The sequence below is a fragment of the Amphiprion ocellaris genome, chromosome 20 (genome assembly GCF_022539595.1).
Source record: "Amphiprion ocellaris isolate individual 3 ecotype Okinawa chromosome 20, ASM2253959v1, whole genome shotgun sequence".
NCBI classification, from domain to species: Eukaryota; Metazoa; Chordata; class Actinopteri; family Pomacentridae; genus Amphiprion; species Amphiprion ocellaris.
Genome location: NC_072785.1, coordinates 1,129,937 through 1,154,392, shown reverse-complemented (window position 1 = coordinate 1,154,392; position 24,456 = coordinate 1,129,937). Strand labels below are relative to the sequence as shown.

Below are 24,456 nucleotides of genomic sequence, written 5' to 3'. Positions count from 1 at the left end.
ATGTATTTCTAATTCATTTAATGTTATCTTCATTGGAAAAAAAAAAACTGCTTTTCTTTCAATAACCAGGACATTTCTAAGTGACCCCAAACTTTTGAACGGTAGTATATATCATCACTAAAACTGTTTGAGACCAGTAACAAAACATATCATATATTGCAGTGTTTGTTACTTAGACACACCCATCTTTTGTTTTCTTTCTATTATATGATCTATGTATTTTAAAGTTTCTAAAGTTCTTTTCCTCTCTTTCTTGTTTGTCCAGACAGGAGAATTTTCAGCACGTTTCCTTCTCAAGCTCCCTGTGGATTTCAGCAATATCCCTGTCTATCTCCTTAAGGTAATTAATCTCCAACCTTATTGACATCTAGAGTCATAATGGACGTGCACACCTTCCCCACATTATAGCACATTCTTACACATTGCAGACACTGCTGCAGACTCACGGTGGATTAGTCATTACGTGAGCTTCCTTCAGATATTATGAGATCATGAGTGTTCATTTGTTTACATGTATGTGTGTCCACGTGTTTTGAATATGTGCAGTGCTAACAGTGGGATTCATTTAAGTTAACTTCAGTGCAGCTGTGTGTGTGCATTGCGCAGACTCCAGTCTCGGGGGCTGTGAGTTGACTAATCAGCAAGCCGTCACTGTCGATCTGCTCTGAGCCGCGTGGTGTCTGGAGGCAGCTTAGCCTCAACTCACTCTCTCTGTGTCGCTCTCAGAGGCAATCAGTGATTGCCTATACCCCTCTCTCGCTCTCTCCCTTATCTCTAAATCTCTTTTCACTCTCTGCCCCCCCTCCAAACCCCATCTTCCACTGCCTGCACACCACAGGCCCTGACTCTCTGGCCTTTTCCAGCCTGGCCTGTTTGTGAAGAGAAATGATGGTAAACATAAGGGAAACAGCAACCATAATCAGCCTTTGTCCCTACGTCTGTCAGATGTGGAGCCCTGAGACTTGTCTCTCTTTGTAGGCTTGGAATGGACCAAAGTCAAAGTCTTATTTTACAGCCTCATTTCCAGTCATGGTGGAAATTTTTGCTTTATGTTTTTTCTCCGTGTGTCTTTAGACAGGAACGTTTCTGGACTCTGCCCTGATGGAAGCACTATTGGTGACATTTTTTTTTTCAAACACACATGCTGTCACTTACAGAAATGAGGCACACACTGACTGACCTTTAACTAGTGGGTGGTGGTAGCTGGACTGTATATCCAGTGATACAGTATTGTTAAAGAACTGCCGGTAATACTTAGATATTTTATTATAGACGAAATCTTGGATGTGTTTGAAAATTCCTGTCACCCTTATCATATCATGCTCTTTGCACACATACACTAACACTCACAGTGTTCCGCTGTATTTGGCAGCTAGGGTATACATAGTATCACCAGGGGAGCGCTTGAAGACGAAGGAAGAGTATCGACTCGCAGAGAGAAAAGTAATGAACATCAGCCCACACCTTGTCCACCTACACATTACAGAGGAATGGGATTATGCAGCATATAGGCTAGACTCTAAGAACATAAATGTACTGTACGCCAAACCAATGACCTGAATTTTCAGTTTGACAGTTGTCATGCAATTAGTTCTGTCAGTATGAATGCAGTCTCAAGTCAGTTGTTTTTGTATATTGCACATCCCTGCACTGTTATAGAACAGCTGAAGTGCACTTAATTTATTCCTACAGTAGTTTCTGACTGAGCAGACAAATGTACGCCATATATTCCCTATATAAAAAAGCATCCATGCGCCATTGTAATGGATGACACGTTATACACATCATGCTGTATATGCATGCTTTACATGTGCATTGCTTTACCAGTTATTCTCAGCCTGTGGGTCAATGTTGAAACCAAGCAAGAACTATTTTGTCTCAGCTGATTAAGCTGGAAGTCTTTTGATGTTTGCTGACGTTGATGTTGTGTCCTCAAAGGCTGCAAACTCCAACAGAACAGATTAACTAAGAAAATGCTTGACATAGTTTTCAGTTTATGTTTGACTGGCAGATCCAGTTGTTTTTTGGTATATGTTGTAGGTCTGTATTCAGTAAATATTTATTTTCATTAATAAAAGATGTTTCAGATTATTTATTTAGTCTATCACAACCTCCTGGAGCTACTGAGACATGTTCAGGTGCAAGCATTTTTGGACACCCAGTGCAAGTTACAATCTAGAACTTCTGAGAATGCATCTATAAAAATCAAATACTGTAGATGACTTAAATTTAGCTGCCCTCCCTATCAAAGTAGTGGCTTTGTTCAGCAATACACCCAGCATTCCCGTCCCGTTCAGAACAATCCGTGGGTGTCCCATTCTGTAAGTGTGTCAAGCACCATCTGCGACACTGGATAACCTAAACTGTATCAGAATGGCAACCCTTCAACTTCAGGGGGGTCCTCCACACTGGGGGCTGTTTCCAGTCTGCTGCTGGGGGTGCTTCGGCCAGGCTGGTTGGGGGGCTGCCCACCTCAGTGTGGGGGTCACCCTGTCTGTCGGGGTCAGGGGTCTGGGTGCCAGCGCCCTCAGTGGTCATGGATTGTGATTCCTTGCAGTGTGGACGGCCCCGGTGGTGGCGTTTTCCACGATCCTCAGTGCCATGCCATGCCATGTCTCCCTACCGTCAGTCGTGACAGTGTGTGTGCGTGTGTGCATGTATGTGTAGTTATGTGTGTATGGAGGGTGGCAGGGACAGGCTTTTGTTTTTAACTGTTGTAAAGCACTTTGTGTTGCATTTTAGTTGTATGAGAAGTGCTGTATAAATAAACTGATTGACTGATTGAACTTAAATTTTATGTTATGTTATGGAAGAAGTTGTACTCAGCCAAATCTGCTGTGCAAGGTGAGTGGAGTGATGATTGTGTTGGTATGGCCAGCTTACTTGTGTGTTTTCAACGTGCCGTAAGTGTGTGAGTGAGCACTGGCCTGTGACACAGTTCTGTTCATTTGTGGCAAATGTTCTCCCTCAGATATCTCAAGACGCTCCAGTAAAACTTGATGCTGACTGTCTGACCTAGAGGGACTAATTCACGATGCACAACTCTGTGAATGTTGTAGAAAACAACAGGCATGCTGTTGGATATGCTGCTGACCTGATGAGCCTTCTCTGGTCCTGGATACTGCAGACTCTTTAGCTAGAAGATGCTCCATCTTACTCGTAAACTCATGTCTGATCACCAGTGTCAGATAAGGTGATTGCCACTGTAGTGTTGTCAACCTCTTTGCAGTTACATTTGCATTCAGAGCTGTTACTACTAGTACTACTGCTGTCTTTTTTTGGTTAGGTTTTTAATACATGTACTCATCTAATTGCATGCAAATGTTCTACCACAATAATTCCACCCATCTGAGGGAACATCAAAGCTGCATCCTTCAGTTACCCCCACTCATGATGACTGTGATTGGTTGAAAGAAATGCAAAAAGGTGTGTGTGTGTGTTTTTTTTTCCCCATTCCTTTAACAGAATGAGAGCATGGTGCAGTCAGGGTATTATGTACTACAGAATGGTCTGGCAAAGCGAGACTAATGTGTTAGTAACACTGGACTACTGCGATACTGTATTTCATTGTCTCACAAGCACCTGAAGCAACATGCCCTCACCTATTCTATCCCTTGCATTATTTTAATACAGGCCTGTTTGGTCTGAACGCCCACTAAGCCTTCAAGATGAGTTACAACCTATTTAATAGCAGGTCTTTTCAAAAAAGTCAGCACTTCAAAAGTCAAAAAGGTGATGCTTCTCAGACAGAATATAAGCCATCAGCCAGGTGCTGTAGGTAGAGGTCAGACTGTTGACCCTGATTTGAATCAACCTCCCCATCAAATCCATGGATGTCCTTGCTTGAGGAGGCAGGGTTTGGCAGTGAAGCGGAAATCTGTTCAGACATAGGCTAGTCTGCACTGCTAGTGAATGCTGAGATGTTGCTGGTGGGCACAGAGCTGTGGAGGACGACTGTTACCTGGAGCAAAGCATCCGCGTGGTCTGAGCTCACCACAGTGGACATGTTTACCTTCCTGCATGGACTGCCCAGCCTCAGGGAGAGGGGAGGACTGTTAGTTTATTTATTTATTTATTTATTTATTTCATTATTTCATTATTTTAAAAGGGGGCAGTCTGTCATAGTCAAAATGAAAGAGTGGGAAGGACACTGGAAGCAGAGATGAAGGGAAGTGAAATGCACACACATGGATGTTGGCAGTTTTCTTCCCCTTTAAAGGCCTTGTGGCCCTCTTGGGCACTGTTTTAGTGTCTCATCATTTGATCGCACCTTGACCTCTTGCTTGTCACCCATTTAAAATTGCTTTTACTCATACCCTCTCATTTAGCACTGCCTTTGACCTCTTACTACATAGTATGGTTGTGCTCATTGGTTAGTTTTTGGAGCACATTTGCTGGTTGCAGTACATTGTGTTGCAAATGCACGTTTCTTTTTTCAACCATTTTTCCATTAATTTCAGCTGTGACCTTTTCTCTGAATGATGTCGCAGCCTTGCTTATAGACTACATATATGTGCAGTGGCGGCTTGCCTGTAAATGTCCACACTGATCAGCATAGAGTGACGCCACATTCGTGACTCTGCTCTTTGCTCTCGCTTCACTTGAGCTTTGTTTCCCCCACAAGCACTGGTCCATGTCACCAGCTTCCAAGTGGTTACAAGTCTGTGTGTGCATGTGTTTGTGTGTCTGTTTCTGTCATGGATCTAATGGGTCGTTTCAGGTGACAGGAGTCTTGTCATTCATCATACTAATTAGTAATTAGGTTTTTCTATTTGTTTCTGGTGTTTCTTCAGTTGTTAATTAAACCCTTAAAAACTCATCTCTCTGTATCAAAGTTACACATTTAGTTTTTTTTCCCATGAAAATAATCCCTTCTTGCCTTCTACTCTTTTTCCAGCCATTTCCTCCATCCCTAGGCACCTCAAGCACACCAGCTCATCTAGGACTCTGTCAAACACTTTTTAACTACTCTACCCTACACAATGACAAGTCATAATATTAAAATGATTTAACCACGCAGTTTGGTACCAGAAACTGACTCTGAAGCAGAAGAATAGTACAGAAAGCCCCACCCTTTAAGACTGGTTTGTTGGGTTTGTTACGCATGAAACCCCCAAAATCTGTATCTGTGTTTTTGAGACGTCATTAGTATGCTGCAGTTTTACGGTGGAATTGTTCATGATTTGTCTTCTGGGATATAAAAACATGAATATATTTTCATGGTAAATGCTTGATTTTCAAGAGAGTGGGTCTTTAAGCTGAGCTTAGACAAACATGAGACAGATAATGATCTTCCCATCTAAACAAATAAGTATCTTTCCCAAAATGTTGTTTTATTACTTGAAATGGACAGTTTGGGTTTGACAAAGCCATCATTTTACCTTCCAGGATACAAGGGGTTGCATTTCTACTGCTTTGTGATTTTGGCGTTATTTCATATCTACACTGTTGTGTTTAAACATCAAAGTCCCACAATAAGACAAACAACTACTAGTCTGGGTAGCAGTAGATTAAGGCTGTACAAAGTAAAATTTACCGTTTTTGTCAACAGAGTCTGGTGGCTTTGAAGAAAGTGATGCAGCAGTTTCAGTTCCCTATTAGAAAGACTTGTTTGATGGAAAGCTAAAGAAAATATTCCATGTGAATACACTACACTTCAAAAATTTGAGTTCACCCAGACAATCTCATGTTTTCCATGAAAATTCACACTTTTATTCATGTGCTAACATAATTGCACAAGGGTTTTCTAATCATCAATGAGCCTTTCAACACCATTAGCTAACACAATGTAGCATTAGAACACAGGAGTGATGGTTGCTGGAAATGTTCCTCTGTACCTCTATGGAGATATGCCATTAAAAATCAGCCGTTTCCAGCTACAATAGTCATTTACCACATTAACAATCTCTAGACTGGATTTCTGATTCATTTAATGTTATCTTCATTGAAAAAATCTCCTGTCTTTCAAAAATACTGACATTTCTAAAGCCCCTTTTCGACCAAAGAGCACCAGGTGCTAGGTTGGTTCAAAGTTGAGAGCCAGTGCTTTTTTGGTTCAAATCTCGTGCCGCCCCAGAACGGGTTTGTGTTTCCACTCAAGGAGCAAAGTTGGAGCTGCGTCATTGCGCCACCACAAAACGTGTGTACATACTGCGTACGTAGCCGTTCAACAGCGTTCACGCCGTACGGAAACCCACACAACAACAATGGAGGACTTCATTGGAGTGGTGTTCATGGCTTTGCTAGTGTGTCTCGCCATCGTTGAGCAGCAAAACCTTCTGTTAGGGGTTACCCATCGGCGTCACCGTTCCAATGCCCGGCGATCACGTTTGAGAAGAAAGGTAATTATCAAAGACGTTTGGATACTTAACAGTAAACGTGCTAGCGTTAGCTTAGCTACTTAGCTTCGACTACGCTTGCATTGATTACTTAGCGGTTAAACACGCGCAATAAGTTGATGATCATATCTATGTTTATCTTTTTAGATGTTTTTAGATGTCACCCCGCCCTCTGCCCGTGACGTGCTCGGCTCTCAACTCTGGCCACCTCTGGCCCAGCAACGAGTTGGTGCCCGAAACGGCCCCAGTTTTTGGAGCCCGGAGCCGCAGCTCCGGTGGTCGAAACACAAAAAACCGGCGCCAAGTCGGGCACTGGCTCCGACTCCGAACGGGCTCCACCCCGGTCGAAAAGGGGGTTAAGTGACCCCAAACTTTTGAACGGTAGTATATATTGTACCAATTTGTTTTTAATAGATGGGCCTTTTCTTGTGTGATTAAAATACATTTTGCTGCTGATCTAATCCATAGTTCAGTGCTTGGCCTCCATGCTGGTCCCCCTGTCTGCTTAGTTTAAACGGATGTCCTTCCAACCATCGTCCACTCTAGGTGACACTTTGACTATTGATACGTGTATCATATAGCCCTACTTCAAACCCAACCCACCCTTTAATGGCAGACTTGCATTTGTACATTCTGGACCTGTTTGGTCTGCAGCCTCCCTAATGCAAAGCAACCAGCATTCCTCTCCCCCAGTTGGCATCCTGCACAACTGACCTGAAGGAGGGTTGCATTGAGCCCTGGGCATCCCTGTATCCTCGTTTTGTCTGTACAAGCTGTGCATGCTTTTACAAGAGCACTTGCATCTAATTATTTGTACTCTAATTATTTTTGGTCCTCTTACCCCTTCCCCCCACCACCACACACACACACACACACACACACACACACACACACACACACACACACACACACACTTTAACCTTCGAAGCTCCACAGGCATCAACTGACAGGGGAGGGTCAGGGTGAAGCACAGCCGTGGGCTCTTGTTCTGTCTTCTCGTTTGTTGTGCCAGCGTCACTGACTTGATTATTTGTGTACTTCCTTTTCATCTCCTGTCCTGTTTTTTCATTCTCTTATCCAAATATCAACTCTTGAAATAGCCTTGAGCAAATGTTGTATTTCCAGACATTGTGAATGAATAAAAACTAAATACCAAATCATAATTCAGATTTAAAAAAAAAAAAAAAAAAAAAAAAAGAGAAAGAAACAGCTCCACATACTGTCAGTTCCCTTTTGGACTGTTCTTGTGATGTGAAATCTTTATTGAAAATGGACATGATTTGAAGCAGTGCAGACTATGTTGGTCCTCACTTCTCCCTTTCTAACAATATTTCCTGCTCCTATGTGAGTGCTATTTAAAGGGCTCAAGATCAGCTTCAGTAAACACTTCACAGAGAGGAATGGGGGTGGGGGGCATGAAAATTTCCTCCTAATGATCCTCTCAGAACATGTTCCTGATGCTCCTCAGGGCTGTGTTTAACAATGGCACCGTCTTCCACCTCAGTAGCAGGAGGGTTAGAGCACAGCATCTCCCTAAGGGGCACAGTGGAGGAGCTGGGGACAGATTCAGGGCATTGCTGGGGTTGGCGAGCACCTTGCAATCTGTCTGTGCAAAGGACTCTTTGCATAAGAGTGCTCACCGTTGTCATGGTAGGTGACAACAAGCAGACAGTTTTCTTGAGCCTGTTAATTCAACAATGCTTCTACATTTTTTTTCACCATGTCTCATTTTGACACTGCTTTAACAATAGACTGCATGTGAGGTAAATACGTTCATTACCATACCACTGAGCATTAACACTTGAGCTAAACAATGTTAGAAAAATGTCAGATTGTGGCTTTTTTTGATTAGTGTAGCAATTGCATGTTAAAAACTAATACAAAATATTAATTGAAATATGTATAGGAACATCACTTCTTAATTTTGCTTTCACTGCAAGTTATTTTTGGTCATTTCAAGAAAATATGCCTGTTATCAATATTTATGGATCCACATTTTTTTCTGTACAAACGTACATGTAATAAAAAATCTAAGTCAATTCCTCCAGGAAAATTTCCTCCATATTCAGGGTAAATGAAGTTTCTGTTGAGCAGATTCATTGGAAAACACATCTAATGTCTAACTCTGTACGACATACATCCTTCTGAAACTCCAACAGATTTGGTAAGTAATAACTTCTAAAGCACATTTTTGAGCTGATGGGGGACTTTGTGGCTCTTAAGATTCAGAAATTGCATTGTAAATTAGATTTTGATGTACGTATAGTTCATCATTCTGCCCTAAGTACAGCTTATACAATACAATGACTTAATTAGATTCTATAGTATTATTACATCCAACACGGTTACTCAACTGCTGAATGTTCGTGTTTCTCCATATATATCAACCAAACAGATACCTCTAAAATAATACACGATTTTTAATTTTAGATATTAATTGTAACGTGTATTGTTATTTACATTGCTAAACTGCTCAAGGACATGCAGCAATACTGAGTTTAAAATGTCATCTGAATGATTAACCTCCGCTCAAAGCTGCTCGCTCTTTTTCTCTACATAATACGGGTTTTGACTTGATGAAAAATCTCAGTATAACCTATGGCCTACTGAAGGCTTTTCTTACTATTGCAGTGCTAAGTTGATATGAAGCGATCAAACCGGAAGCAATACTGTTAGCATGAGGTCAGCTTTTGATTAATTCACGGGGCTGTTGAAGTAGGTGTTGTTTATTTAAAACAATTGATTTTACCAGCCTACGCTTTGCCTCTCTATATTTCTTTATTGGCTAAGTGGGGTTACAAAATAGATCAAGAACGATAGGCATTGCCAAGTAATAAATTAATTTACAGCAAGCCACAAAACCATTATTTGAGCAGTAATCTGTAGTGTCGGCTGCCAAACAGTGGTGCTGATGGATGTCCAGTTCTTATCCAGACAACCTAAGAAAAGACAAATGAAATGAAAATTAATGTTTTTCACTTTTAAGCTGTGTACACCCATAACATGAGTGCTGAAATGTTTTTTTTTCATTGTTGTAATTAAACAGCAGGTGCTATGAGCTAGAGTACGTGCATTGCTTTCAGCCCAGGGCTCCAGACTGCAACTAAATGGTCCCATTTTGCGACTAAAATTTGAGACAATGCGAGTAAATTTTTCATCTACTTGCGCATGCGCAGCCAGTAAATTTGCCGATTTTAAATTTTTTTTTATTGTTATTGAATATTTTTGTTGCCGACAAACTTCTGCTCCACACTTCAGCCCAGTAGTTGACAATAATGCACAAATGAGCTGGTTTGCAACCCGACATTAACTCCAAAAGAAGAAATGAGATGGACACCAAACAAGAAGAAGGCGGGCCAATGTGTGTGAGAGCGGGGGGGGGATGACCACTGTGATTGGCTTATATGTGAAAAGAGGCGGGTCTTGGGGTTGTCGCGCGAATCCACAGGTTTCACGTAACTCTGGTAAAGAATGAACAATGACTTAAGCCGCGTGTCCACTATATGCATTTTTCCCGTATGGAAACGCATCGCATCTTAAAATGGCACGGATGGCAGGCGGTCACTAGCGGGCCACAACATTGTCACATGACAGCGCTCAAGCTCCAGCAGGCCGCTACGTGGTCACGTGACAGCGCTTTCACCTTGACATTCCGGCAGATGAGTCGGATAAACACAGCGGCTCGGCCGCAAACTTTCCCTTTTATTTCGAAAAAGTATTTCTGAAAGCATCTGAGGCGAGAAATAATCTGTGCAGCAGCTGAGTCTGTCCTCGTTTTAGCTCACCGACGGCTAGTTTAGATGTTTGAGGACAGTTTCACGATGCGTGGAATCTCCGCACGCCGCATCGAATTTGCATAAAGTAGAAGTCCAGTCTACTTTATGCAAATGAGCTGCTGTCCACTCTGGGTAAACACACCGGATCGCAGCTGGAAACACACTGCAGCTGGACCAGCATGCAACTTGCGGTGTGCTTCCAGCAGCTGTGTGCCCCTAAATTTTCTGCTTGCGCTCCTAAAATTTTAAGTTGGGGGAGACTGTGCTCCTAGGAAAAAAAGTTAGTCTGGAGCCCTGCAGCCACATATATTTTACCACTGTGAAACACACAGTATGTACATGTACTGGGATTGTCAGTACACTCGGCTGGTTGATAAATTTTTGTGCAGAATGGAATGAACACACAATGCCAGGTGTCACGCATTAATGTGACATGTTTTATGGCACCAGCCACTAAAGCCTCCAGGAGCAGCACTTTGGGCTATATATATATATATATATATATATATATATATATATATATATATATATATATATATATATATATATATATATATATATATATATATATATATATATATATATATATATATATATATAGGGAATGGCTGTGGTTAAAAGAACTGGAACTGCAGGTCACATGACACTTAGACTGAAAACGGAAAATGACTAAATAAATATCTGCAGAACAAAATGACCATGTGAATCATCATGTCAAGTAGAAATTACACAGAAATTATGACATCATAATCAGTGGTTTATTTTCACATTGTTCATAAAGGACCCAAAGTAGCAATCAGTATGAGCCTGGGATGTTAAAATAATGTTTGTGTGTTTGTTATTTTACTTGTTGTTATTTTTGATAAATTGATTATTTATTTACTCCATAAAATGTCAGATAATAGTAAAAATACTTTTTCTTCAACAACAATCCAGAATTTGGATATGCAGTTTCCAGTTTTCAAAATATAAACGCAAGTCCTTAAATTTAAGGGGCTAAAACCGTCTTTGCCACATTTGTTTATAAAAGACTTAAGCAGTCGATTAACTAGATTGTTGCAATTAATGTCAGTCAGTTTGTATATTTCAGTTACTCATTCAGCTTTAACTAGATCTTTCTATTGTTTTCATTTTCCTAATTATATACAGAGAACATGTTCATTCTTTCACAACACACATTAAAGCTGTCAATCGCATCTCTTCCCCAAGACAAACAATTCCCCTAAATCCCTGGGATGTGTTGTCTTCCCAAATAGTCATCAAATGACAATCGAGGATTCGACCAAATGTGCTTCACTGTCCAGCTTTTTCATGCGCCTGAAGATGCTATAATTACACAAGTGTTTAAAGCCGTCAAGTAAAATTCAGCCACAGCATTCCCAGAACTTGAACATGGCATCTACAGATTGTGCAGGTGCAAATTGTCACATCTAACCACGGGAAACTGTAAAAACCTGTTTAATCCTTCTGAGTTGCTTTTATGGAGCCATGATTCTCAGAGTCTTATCAATCTGAGCACCTGACTGCTCCTTTAAGAAACACTTTAACTCAACACCTCCTCCTCAGAAAGCCCGGATTAAGAGAGCTGGAGAGTGACACAAAGCCACTTATGTGACGGCCTACACCGCTGAATCACTACTGGCGACGGAGCACCTTTTGGGTATGGCGGGATGCCATTCGTGCTTGTTTTTGTGTTTGTCCGAATCTTCACATTTTCTCGTCCCCTTTTTTTTTGTGACGACATGGCGGCTACCTCAGCTGTCCAAGAGATAAACCTCATCAGCCTGCAGCAGCTGCGGTTACCTTACCTCTTGGGTTGCCACATAATTGTTGCTCCTTTCCCAACCACTCATGAGGTTTTCGTTGTTGCGGTTTTCTGTTTAAATCACGTCCCTCTCTGCATGGCAGTTGAGCTTTTGGAGAAGTCGTGGCTGAAGATAGCCTGCTATGTCACATGATGAGTCTTTCACAATTCTCTGCACAGACCTGGAAAACAGCTCTGTGGACACTACGTGCACACGCGCACACACACACATATATGAACATCTACGCACATATAACTGTCAGTGTATGAACATGTAAATGTCGCAAAGGGCACTGTGGGTGTAACATCATCTAGGGTGACTACAGCATCCATCAATTAAGAACTCCATACGGGCCACCATTGACCAGAGCATGGAATTCAGTGCTGCACTCCTTGGTAGTCCTCATTACACTACCGTTCAAAAGTTTGGGGTCACTTTGAAATGTCCTTATTTTTGAAAGAAAAGCAGTTTTTTTTCAATGAAGATAACTGAACGTTGGATCGCATCTCAGTATCAATAAATGGCCTATGTGCCACATAATACGATACACAATAAGGCCTTCTCTATCATATTTAAAGTTAAACACTGATAAATGATGGATCAGAAATAGTTGTACAGAGACTTCGTGGAAAATTGTGCTTTAACAGACCCCCAAAACCTTTGATTGCTTGTATTTTTTAGGCTGGTGTCCACAGTATTTCATCCCATCTCTCAACGTGTACACTACTGTTCAAAGTCTGGGGTCACTTAGAAATGTCCTTATTTTTGAAAGAAAAGCATTTTTTTTTTTTACTGAAGATAACATAAAAGTTAATCATAAATCCAGTGTAGACACTGTTAATGTGGTAAATGACTATTCTAGCTGGAAACAGCTGATTTTTAATGGAATATCTCCATAGAGGTACAGGGGAACATTTCCAGCAACCATCACTCCTGTGTTCTAATGCTACATTGTGTTAGCTAATGGTGTTGAAAGGCTCATTGATGATTAGAAAACCCTTGTGCAGTTATGTTAGAACATGAATAAAAGTGGGAGTTTTCATGGACAACATGAAATTGCCTGGATGACCCCAAACTTTTGAAGGATAGTGTATATGTCGGTCTGTCCTGCTGGTTGTGGTTTTTACCACGTGAATTCACATCCAATCAAAATAGTTTTCACTTCCTGAATCAATCCAGTTATTTTCTTCTGGGTTTTCCAGCTTAAAAAGACGACAGAGAGACCAATGCTGGTTATCACATGAGAAGAGGAAAAACAATAAGAGCAAAATATTACCTAATGGCCACCTTCCATCCATTACCCTTTTGTCTTTTCTTTCTCAGCCTGTCTGCTGCTTGGAAAGAAATCTTGAGCCTGTGCGTGACTGTTGAGCATTTGGTGCCAAAGCAAGTGGTTGTAATTTGTGGCCTTGCCGTGCCCTTGCACGGTAAACACTGACTAAGAGCTCAGGAATCTTAAGAGCTATAAAATAATTGCAGGTTACTCCCATAATGCTCCAAGTGTGCTGCTCCTTTGCCTTCGCTCTGTCTCATATCTTTTTTGTTCAGCCTCTACTGGTACTACAACAAATAGTGCTTTTCTTGCTGAATTTGGACAGTAGTTGCCCAATGATGCAAAGACAGTGAGTGTGTCCCTGAGTTGTTACAAAGGTTTAGCAAGTATTAATTATTCCATTGCAGGTGTTTGAGATGCTTCAAAAATGAATTCCCCATTTTGAATTGTGTGCAGAGCTTAAACTCATTATATCAAAAGCAATAATTGAGAGTTTACGGTTTAAATATTTTTATTTTCTATATAAATATTCGCATAAATCCCTCTTTAGATGAACACGGTTCAGTAGAGCTCATCACTATTGCTTGACAAGATTTAACCTGAAGCTGGAGTCTTCTTATTTGCAAACAGTTGTAGTGAAGTTTGAAAGCAAGACACCCTTTTCCCAGAGAGAGTATGTCACCAGCTCTGTCATAGGACTGTCTTTCACACGAGCAATACTGCATGTGTTAATATCTCATTAGAAATTTACCTTTATTACTGCCAGTACTGAAAACATAAAGCCTATCTTCAATTGGGTTTTTTAAATAAAATCAGGGTATACCCAGACATATCAACATGCATTCATTTTTGTTTTCATCATGCTTTTTGAAAGCCCTGTTGCTGAGTGATGGTGTATCCGTATAGCACTGAGACATGGCATTTACTAGGAAAGCAAGTTGCCCAAAAGACATTGTCAAGTAATTGCCAGTTTGGGCTTCACTAATGTAGTGTACGACTGAAATCTGAAAAGGCCAGCGAATGCTTCCATGCAGATAAACAATTATGTGGCTTTTAAACGGCGGATGTATTATAGCTTGGTATGCTCTTGAAGATGAATTTAAATGTCAGGAATAAAAGGTCTAAAACTGAAATATGAAGTGAGAGTGTAGAAAGTGTCAAAATTGTATTTTTTTTATTCTCAAGACATTATTTTATCTTTGTACCAAATTTGTAATGACTAAATTAATAATTAAATAGTTATTAGATAGTGTGTATTATATGAAAAAGCTTATTTCCAATCAATATTATTCTGAAACAATACCAAATATGGTAAAAATATGATTTGGAGTCCAAACTAATGGCAGGAAATGCACACTCTTGTCCTGACTTTGCTGACACAGCAACTGAAACTCCTCTGTTGCAAGACGCTGGATGCAATTGCAAAAGAGAAGGATACAGTGGGTCGGTGGATTGTGGGTTATTGTCCAACGTGTGTTACATCAGCTCTTGTCCTGATGTCAGGGTGAGGAGACCAGAGGTTTAGGTCTGTAAAAAGATCTGAGTAAAGACTATAAGATGCTCATCATTGCAACTCTTGACTGTAGTATTTATTTATTTTAATATTTAAGTGAATAATGAACGAACTGGTCTATTATTCATCAATTGGTGTTTCACTGTTACATTTACAAAAAAATAATGAAACTAAACTCTGTTTTAACACTGTATTATTCTCAATTTTCAGCAATTGTCATTTAAAATGCTTTCATTCCATTTTAATTGTTCGCGACCGAGTATATAGGAATTATTTTCTCGTCTTTTGTCATGCTACTGATTTATTTTATTACTAATGAAGCAGTTCTCACTGGTGATGATAATGAAAGTTGGTGGATTATGGCATGACATGTGGGGAGCAGTAATAGCAAAGCACAATGTATTAGTGGCTGAGTTTTGAACGGACTGAACAGATGAACAGCAAAGTAGCTACTCAAAGAGGGTTTTCTGTGTTGTTAAATCACACTTACTGTTACCATGAGTAACAGCTAGTTCTTAGATTGACCAAGATAGCTTAACCACATGTATGCATGAGAAGGACAGCGCACGTTAAATATTAATGAGGTAATTGTGTGATGCAGTTAGCTGAGCAACTAATTGTTACTCGTAGTTAGGGGTGTAATGATAAATAATCTTTATAGATTAATTATGTTCATTTTGTCGTCGTATTCTATCAGATTAGCGTTTTTATTTTTATAGACAAATTAGTAAGGGTGAGTTTTTACATTGTTGACATGTTTCGACTGCTGTCTGCAGCTTTCCTCAGAAGTGTCATCTGATGTGTTAATGATATATATGTTATGAGGTGGCCGGCCTGACAAATCTGCCAGAATCTGTCAGGCTGTCCATGCCCCCCACTGTCCCATGGTCTCTGGAAGATAAAGTCCCAGGTGTGCAAGAGGGTGTAGGCCCCCTCGTCCCGGTTTTTGGAATCATTGGCCCTCTTCCTGATCTCAATGGCCTCTTTTATTCACTGTTTATGTTGGCCTCCGACATTGTAATTCTGCCCTTGTCTCAGTCCATGATGTGGTTGTTACTCCGCCAAGGAACGTGGTGGAGTTGTGTGACAGTCAGCGTACATCTGTCTGTGCACAGCATTATTCAAAGACAGAAAAATGGATTTGGATGAAATTTTCAGGGACGGTCAGAAATGACACAAGAACCAAGTGATTAGATTTTGGCATTGATGAGGCGTATAGTCTGGATCCACAGATTTGTTAAAGATTTCTGTATCATTGCAAGACAGTGGCACGGCGTCACTGTAACCATGACAACAAGTGAACACTACGTCAGCTGCCTGCTGATGATCACATGATTGTGATCCTACTATAAATCCACCGCTGAGGACTTATCGGGACTTATCCACCGCAAATGATAGAAGGAACAATTGGTTAAACTGTGGAGGTGTTTCCGAGTCCCATCAATTCCCGCTGCATAATACATGCCTGCGCACAGTGCACGGTCATTTTGTTTGTGGTTACATCTATATTAAATGGCCACATTCTATGTTGTTGTCATTTCTGATAATCTAATAACTCTTGGAGTGCTTTTCTTGTTTCTTTTGCAGTGGTCCATGATGGCTCATTTTAAGTTTTCTTGTTCGGCTTTTTCTTTTAATGTTCTTGTGAGTCGTCTGATGTTACTTTTTTGTTCTGTAGAATGATCATTCTACATTTTACAGAATGAACATTCTCCACAAGAGAAAAGGAACAGCAGACAGAATGTGAAAAAGAAGCCGGAATGATCTACAGAATGAATCTGAATACAGAATCTATGTATATATAATATAATACAGAATCTGAATACAGAATTTGTAGAATGATCATTCTACATTCTACAAGACTGAATGATCATGGTTCAGTAGGTTTTCTGTACACAGTGAACAACATGTCATTAGTTTAACAAAACCTTTACAAGTATCTTATTGCCCATGAATTACTGTAACAGTTAAAATGCTGAATCACCTCAATGAGAAAAAACCCTAAGCTGATTGCTGTGAAATTTAAAATAAATCAAATATAAATAGCCATTTTGACAAGTACAACATACTCATCAAGAGCTTAAATTAATTTTTAGGACAACAGTGACATTTCAGCATCAGAATTGAACCCAAAAAAACCACTTCACGCACTGGACAAAACTGACTGGGGCTTGGTGTTTCCATTCAGTATGAGCTCCACATGTTGGCTGGTTGATTGACAGTGTGAGCAGAGAAGTCGCAGGTTCTGACTGTGTGGGAAGGCTGGTTAAAATGTGTAGTGCGAGTTAACACATTGTACAAGATTAATAAAAATGCAGCTCATTGTCAGACCAAAATGTGTAATTGCTTTGTTGGTCTACAGTGCAAAACATAGTATTATTTTCAAAAAAGACTGTAAAATTGTGTGTTACTCAACAGTCTAGCAACCTAGAAAACAACCAGAGCATTGCGGTTTTTACTTGTGTGATATTATATTAACCCAAACCACAATCTTTTCCAAAACCTTTATAGACATAAACCAAAGCAAACAGCAACTGAAAACAGCTTCACAAAACAAAAGGCAACAGAGAAAGGAAACTTAAAAGTGTAGAAATTCTGTTATAAAAGTGAAGCGAAATGGTCCCACATGGGAGTCAAACTCCAGTCTTCTTGGTGAAGGACCTATGTTCTGATGATGCCATCACCTTTCTTCTAGTATTCTTATGTGAACGTTGCTGCTGTATTTTTATGTAAAGTGGAAAAATCTTGTCACATGGCATACATGCAAACCAATAAAAAACAGTGGCCCCCCAAAAAATAGAAGCATCTCACAAATATGCGCTCTTTATTGTGGTTTTTGTGCATTTTGTGCTGTGTACTGGCATAGCTATTGCACATTTTGGTGTGAGACTGCATTGTAAAAATCACACAATTGTACACAATTGAAACATTTTACAATTTCCACAGTCTGTAGACCCACACACAATTTAGAAGCTAAAAGACAGAAAGGCTCCATTGACAAAAATGAGCTTTGAAGAATTTGTTCGATTTTTTTTTTTTTTTTTACAAGGACAAAATGTGTCTTTATAAAACAGGTCTTTGTTGCTTTATTTAATTTTATAAAAACTGGCCTGAATGAATTCACCTTGAAGTTTAAAGTGTTTGCCATGATGAGAACGGAAAGTATAGCTGTCATTTATCTATTTAAGTCAGTGATGGTTAGCAATTGATTGAAATCTTAAGAGGTCCAGAATTGTATATTTGATTTGTCTTGTTCATGAAGTCAGTGGATTTGAGATCCTTGTTATGATTGCTGCCAGGTGGTTTAACATCTGGCACTCCACAGCTTCCAGCCTTCTGAGGAAATGTCACACGATGAGAAAGTTAAAGGGAGTCTGGATGAAGCTGTTTTTGTTAATAATAACGTGCTTTCATCTCGCTCAGGTTTCAGGCTGTCACAAAGAAAGTACAGCACAGCCATGCGGTGTCCAAAGTACTGAAATCAAAGGACACCTGGGTAGTAGCGTGTAAGCAAGTAATGTTTGGGGTTTGCTATCACAGATGTAGACTGAATAATGTTTTTAATCAGTAGTGCATGTGAGTGATCTCTGAGACATCCCTGAAAAAACACCTGTTGCACTGAAAGCATTTGGATGCTATGCAGCTGCAAATGTACATAACAGCAAAACATGGCTAAAAAAAAAGTATGTTAATCCATGTCCATGTGATGTAACCACGGCCTATTATGATGCGCAAAATCAAGTTTAAAATCTTTTTTTTTTTCTGAGTGGTCATTTTACATGAAAACATCACCAACCATTGTTTTTAATTCTTGTGAGCTTGTCAGATAACATTGTTGTTATAAAAGATGTTTTGTAGTGATCACTTGTTTAATGAGTAACAGCTTGAGAAATGGCTCTAAAGTGACTGCAGGTTGACATGTAGTTTTAATGGGATGTGTTTCAGTCACTATTTCATACGCATTTCACTGTCTGACGATAGAAACCGTAAAATATGTAAAGGAAAACATCTTCATTGGGATTTAGGCTGTATGAATATGCAGTATTTGTGAGCACAGAGAGCAGGAGCGACGTCAACAGATGTAAACAAAGACTGAGTTTACGATTACACTGAAGCACAACAGCTGCCATGAAAACACAGTAACGCACACAGTCCTTGGTTATTGATTTCAAATCTGTCTTAAAGTTTCAACCATCTCTTAACAGTCCCTCCAGGATTTCAGGGGTGTTTTTCGAGATTGTTTTTCTAAAATAATTGCAATGTAAGTTGCAATGTTTTAAGCTTATTTGTTACGATGAAATTGTGGGAGACAGTGACAGCTTTTTTTTGAGCTTTTAGAACATGCTTCAACATTTTAATTGACAATATTTATTCTGAAATTAATTCTTTAATGCTCCAACCCATTTACACAAGCTGGTGTACCATGGTGGGAAATTAGCAGCAGCCAGATCCTGGTCTAACATGAAGTGGTTGGTAGATTTAAGCCACTAAATGAAAATTTACTATTGAATGAATCACATTTGGACATATCTGTCAGGGGCTAAAAAAGTTCATTTCACATCCTGGCACACGTGGTCACACACACACACACACACACACACACACACACACGCTCATGGCTTGTCACATCAATTAACAAGAAAAGCACTCAGAGAGCACAGTACTCCACCAAGACTGTTCATTTCCTGACCTTGCGCTGAGTACAGGCGTGTGTTGTGCATGTGTACATACCGAATCACATGACCTAAATATGTAGTGGGCAGCGGGAATTGATGGGACTCAGAAACACCCCCACAAATTAATGAATTGTTCCTTGTATCATTTCTGATACGTCCACAGTGGTGGATTTGTAGTAGGATCCCAATCATATGATCATCAGCAGGCTGCTGAGGTAGTGTTCACTTGTTGCCATGGTTACAGTGCCGCTATCAGATGCCATGCTGCTATCTCAATGGGCAATCCTTAACTAATCCGTGGATCCAGACTTTAAGCCACATCACTGCCAAAATCTAATTACTTGCTCCTTGTGTCATTTCTGACCTTCTCTGAAAATTTCATCCAAATCCCTTTGTCCCTTTTTGAGTAATGTTGCTAACAGAGGAATGATTCATGTATGCCGATCCTCACATAACTCCGCCACGTTGCTTGACGGAATAATTAATCAACTTACCTTCATTCTTTCAGTGCTAAAACAGATCTGGATGCAACAGTTTCCATCACGGTGATTTGTCTGGTCTGTGGTCCGCTCATTTCAGCCCTTCTCCTAATATGTTTTGTGGTAGAAAAGTGTCTATCAATCGATGAGTTATTTTTTTTTTTTTGGGAATCCACCACGATTTTGCACAGGTGTAAAACAGCTTCAGGGAATTAATTGTTTTGCACAGTCTTCAGCAGTAATTTTTTGTTGGTAAATGAGAGACATTAGAATGGGACATGTCTGCATCTTCAAACCAAAAACAAGGAAGTGAATTCGGTGACGTACGTGCATTACGTTTGTACTGGGGATTGCTATGATTGGTGGAACTCATGGGAGGTGGGACAAAATTGCAGAAAAGTTGCAGAGACTGGACAAAATTGCAAGGGTCGCGCAGAATTTGTGGATATTGGTTGAATTCGTGTGAATTCACACAATCGCAACATCGCAAATTCCTGGGGTGACTGTCTAAATATTCATCAGCTGTGGAATGGCAGAAATACATGTTTTATCACAGCTTTTAACTTTACACCTCTAAGTTTATAATAACCTCAAAACGTAGCAAGAGTGCAGTACTTTGCCAAGGCTACTCAGTCGTTGTTTGACTTCCAACAGATGAAATCTTTAAAAAATTTGTGATCTGCAGCAGTCGATTTGTAGTAGAATTGCAATCATGTGATCGTCGGCAGGCAGCGTTCACTTGTAGTCATAGTTAGAGTGACACCTGTGCCGCTATCTCACCATGATACAGAAATTTTTAACAAATCCGTGGATCCAGACTATAAGGTGCATCACTGCCGAAGTCTAATCACTTGGTCCTTGTGTCATTTCTGACCTTCCCAGAAAATTTCATCCAAATCCGTCTGTTTTTCAGTCATGTTGTGCACAGACAGACAGAAAACCAGACAACCAATGCCGATCGTCACGTATCTCCACCGCATTCCTTGGCGGAGTAATAAAAATAGATTTTCATTATATGGGACCTTTAAATGCATGATCATTATGGTTGTATTTTGGTGTCATTTGGATGCTTTACATCTGAGGACCAGGTAATGTGGCATGAAATTTGCTGTTTTTAATGCCATAAGCACAGATGACATAAGTTAAAGTGTGAGATTTCAGTGTTTATTGTGAAAATGAGCCTAAGAAAACATTTCAAGAGGAAAGTTTAGTTCTCTGAAAGTTCCAGTTTTCTGCTGGAAATATTCTAAAATGGTTTCAGGTAAACTTCAGACAAGTCTCAAAATAAGGAGTCGTTTCAGCCCAGCTCTTGTGTTACCCTTCTGTTCCAGCACGCAATGAACAACACTGAATGAATTCATCACGCTGATCTAAAAGGCATTGTGTCCCAAAGTCACGAGGAGTGTGAGGTCATTTTATATTGCTGCACAGTATGACTCCTGCATATTGCCTGAAATAGATATGACTGCGCATGTAGACAGCTGAATATACTGTAGCCTTCATCTAAATCCTAAAAATAGAAAGCCCATGGAAACCAAAAAGTACTTGATCCATGTTCTTGTAAATATCAATTTGTGGTTAGTGATGCCCACACCCTGAAACACCCAGAGAGCCAAATGTAAATATTTGAACTTGTGACATAACCATTACTGGTGACCTGCAGTGGCGCTCTGCTGTTGGCTCAGCTTGTTTTTAGTTTCTGAGAAGGTGGTTATGGAAATATCCAGCGTCAAACCAGCTAAGAAAGTTACTCATTTTGTATCTCTTTATTTTAATTTGTACAGCCATTTAATGCCTTGGCCCAGAGTTGTTTTAAAACTTTGGCTGGTCCCTTTTACAACATATACACAAGGAATTAGAACACAAAGCAAAGAGGATAGGATGTACAATACTAAAACACAGCAGTATAACACTTATACCATATAAACAAGAAGTGTGAAAACTGTGTGGGCATGTGGAGGCTTGATACACATCTCCCTCGCTGCCGTCTTGTTGCACCTGTCAGGGCAGGGCAGCTTTGGCAGGAAAATCAGGCAGGACTTGAAATAATGCAGCAGGGTGACATGCATAAGCTGCTCTAGATGAATTGTCTGGCAGGCAGACAATAGCGCACTCCACAAGTAGACAATTACACACTTTTTTATAAATTTTACAACTTAATGGTTATCTTTTATCACCCTTCTTGGATCAACTGCCTTTGGTGTAGCACCTTTTCTGCCCTGCTGCTTATTTTGATGCACCATTTGGTTCGAAAACGATCATCTTACATATTTTCACCTCACAAACAACAGTGAAAAGGGCATGAGTTACATTTAAATGTGCCATTACCTGTGCCTCGTTATTGTGTATGTTTGCGGAGTTTTGCACTACTAGTAACGCTGGGGAGCAGTGTTTAATAAACGAGCCCTTGTGTTGTCCTGACACATGCATACACACCAGCGTCTGGTGTACCTTATGAGATGACCATCTATAAGAACAACCTGAGTTGACCAAAAGTGCTGTGCATGTTGTAAGATAGAAGCAAAATACATGCAGAAAAGCAAGACTGAAAACATGATCAAACTTGGAAAATCAATAGATAAAAAATATTTTTAAAAAACAAGACAAGTAGCATAATAATTTGCCAGATGATTTTCAAAATATTAATAAATATAAAATACAAAAATATTAAGACCAGTAAGAGCTACCAAAAGCCATTGAAAGCATTTTTCTTGTCAGTGGAGGAAAGAGATTTGATTGAAAGAGGAAGGCTGCGTTAACCTCCTAAGACCCAAACTTTGGTTGGGTGTTTTAGATTTCTTCTGAAATGCCCAAGGAGTAACCAATAAATATAATAATCAGATAATATCGAATATCTGATTGTTATATTTATTACATTTTGTCATATTATTATTATTATTATTATTATTATTGTTATTATTATTATTGGTGTTATTATTAATATTATTATTATTATTATTATTATTATTATTATTATTATTATTATTATTATTATTGTTATTATTATTATTGGTGTTATTATTATTATTATTATTATTATTATTATTATTATTATTATTATTATTATTATTATTATTATTGTTATTATTGTTATTATTGTTATTATTATTAATAACACGCTCTTTTTAGAAAAAAACAGATATCCACATATGTCGACACCAGGTCTTAGGAGGCTTTGAAGCTACTACTGCTACTACTGGCCCTGAATGTGGAACAGTTAGCATCTGTTCAGAGGATGGGAACGGTGGTTCGGTGGGTTTCACTGTTGCCTCACAGTTAGAAGGTCCAGGGTTTGGATCTCAGCCTGGGATCTTTCTGTGTGGAGTTTACATGTTCTCCCTGTGCCTGTGTGGTTTCTCACCAGGTGCTCTGGCTTCATCAGCTGTTCAAAGACATGCTGAGGCTAAGTGCTGATTCTAAATTGTCCTTAGATATGAGTGTGAGTGTGATTGGTTGTCTGTCTCTCAGTGTGGCCCTGTGATGGACTGATTACTTGTCCAAGTGCCCCCTGCTTTTACTGTAAGTCAACAGTGATCGGTCCTAAGTCCTCCATGACCCTACGGAGGGTATAGTGGTGTAAAGAAAATGGATGGATGGCTGTTCAGAGGATCTTAGACCTCTAGAGATAGAGTAGGGGCAGAGGTATTCTAAGCTAAGATGGATAAAAATGGATACCAACTTGTTTGCATTCAGGAACCAAAGAAGCATGGCTCAGTCTTTACTGAACAGCCATAACTGAAAACCATTATTTGTCACACCTCTGCTATCAGAGGTCAAAATGTCTATCATGACAAAGGGCTACTGGCTGGACACTGGAGAAGCTTTTTGCCTTACAAAGGCCTTCAAATTTGCTAAAATAGACCAAAGTTCACTCGAAACCAAAAGCACATTCTTGAATTTGTTAATTCAGTTTGCTTCACTGGAAGTAAATAGCTGGTGTCACAAAAATTTGCAGAGACTAGTCTCTCTTTGCCAGCCCATTCTGTAGAACATAACGGTCTGGCTGCACCGCGCCATCATTCTGTTGTAAGGAAAAAAACACTTAGGCTTATTTGTGTTTCTTTCAACCAATCATAGCTGTCATGGGCAGGGCTAAGCTAAGGATGCAGCCTTGGTGTTCCCTCAAAATAGTGACGGAGGAAATTTTTGTGGAAAAATACGTTAACACAAATATAATAACAGGCTTAAACCCACAACCTACATACAGTGGGTCAGACTATGCAAAGACTGACCCAAATGTGACTGAGGCCTGTACATAAGGCTGGGTGATAGGACAGAAAAATCTTGCCTTAAATATTATTATGTTTGTGTCAATCAATCTGCTTTTCGTTCTTGACGTTAACTCAAGACAAAACATGGTTCAAAAATAGTCTATATGTTTTTCTCCAGTAGCTAGAACTGTATGTGCAAAAAAGGCACCATAATCAAGGCTATTATCCATTTACATAGTGAAAACATTGTAAAGAGAAGCACCAGGTTGCTGTGTAACAATAACATAATAGCAGCACTTACAAGGCTGGATACCATGTCTTTTTCAACATAAAAATGCAAACTTTCCTGCAATTTGCTTCCACCAGTGCTGTATCTTTCTATGCA

At 39.7% G+C, this 24,456-nt stretch overlaps 1 protein-coding gene across 1 annotated transcript in view; it reads left to right on the top strand.

The window, feature by feature from the left end:
• Positions 1-24,456, top strand: part of babam2 (BRISC and BRCA1 A complex member 2) — a 110,680-nt gene that overhangs the window by 33,440 nt on the left and 52,784 nt on the right. The window contains exon 6 of the mRNA XM_023274276.3: positions 266-340. Coding sequence (XP_023130044.1) covers positions 266-340 — 75 coding nt within the window. The remainder of the gene's footprint in view (positions 1-265; positions 341-24,456) is intronic.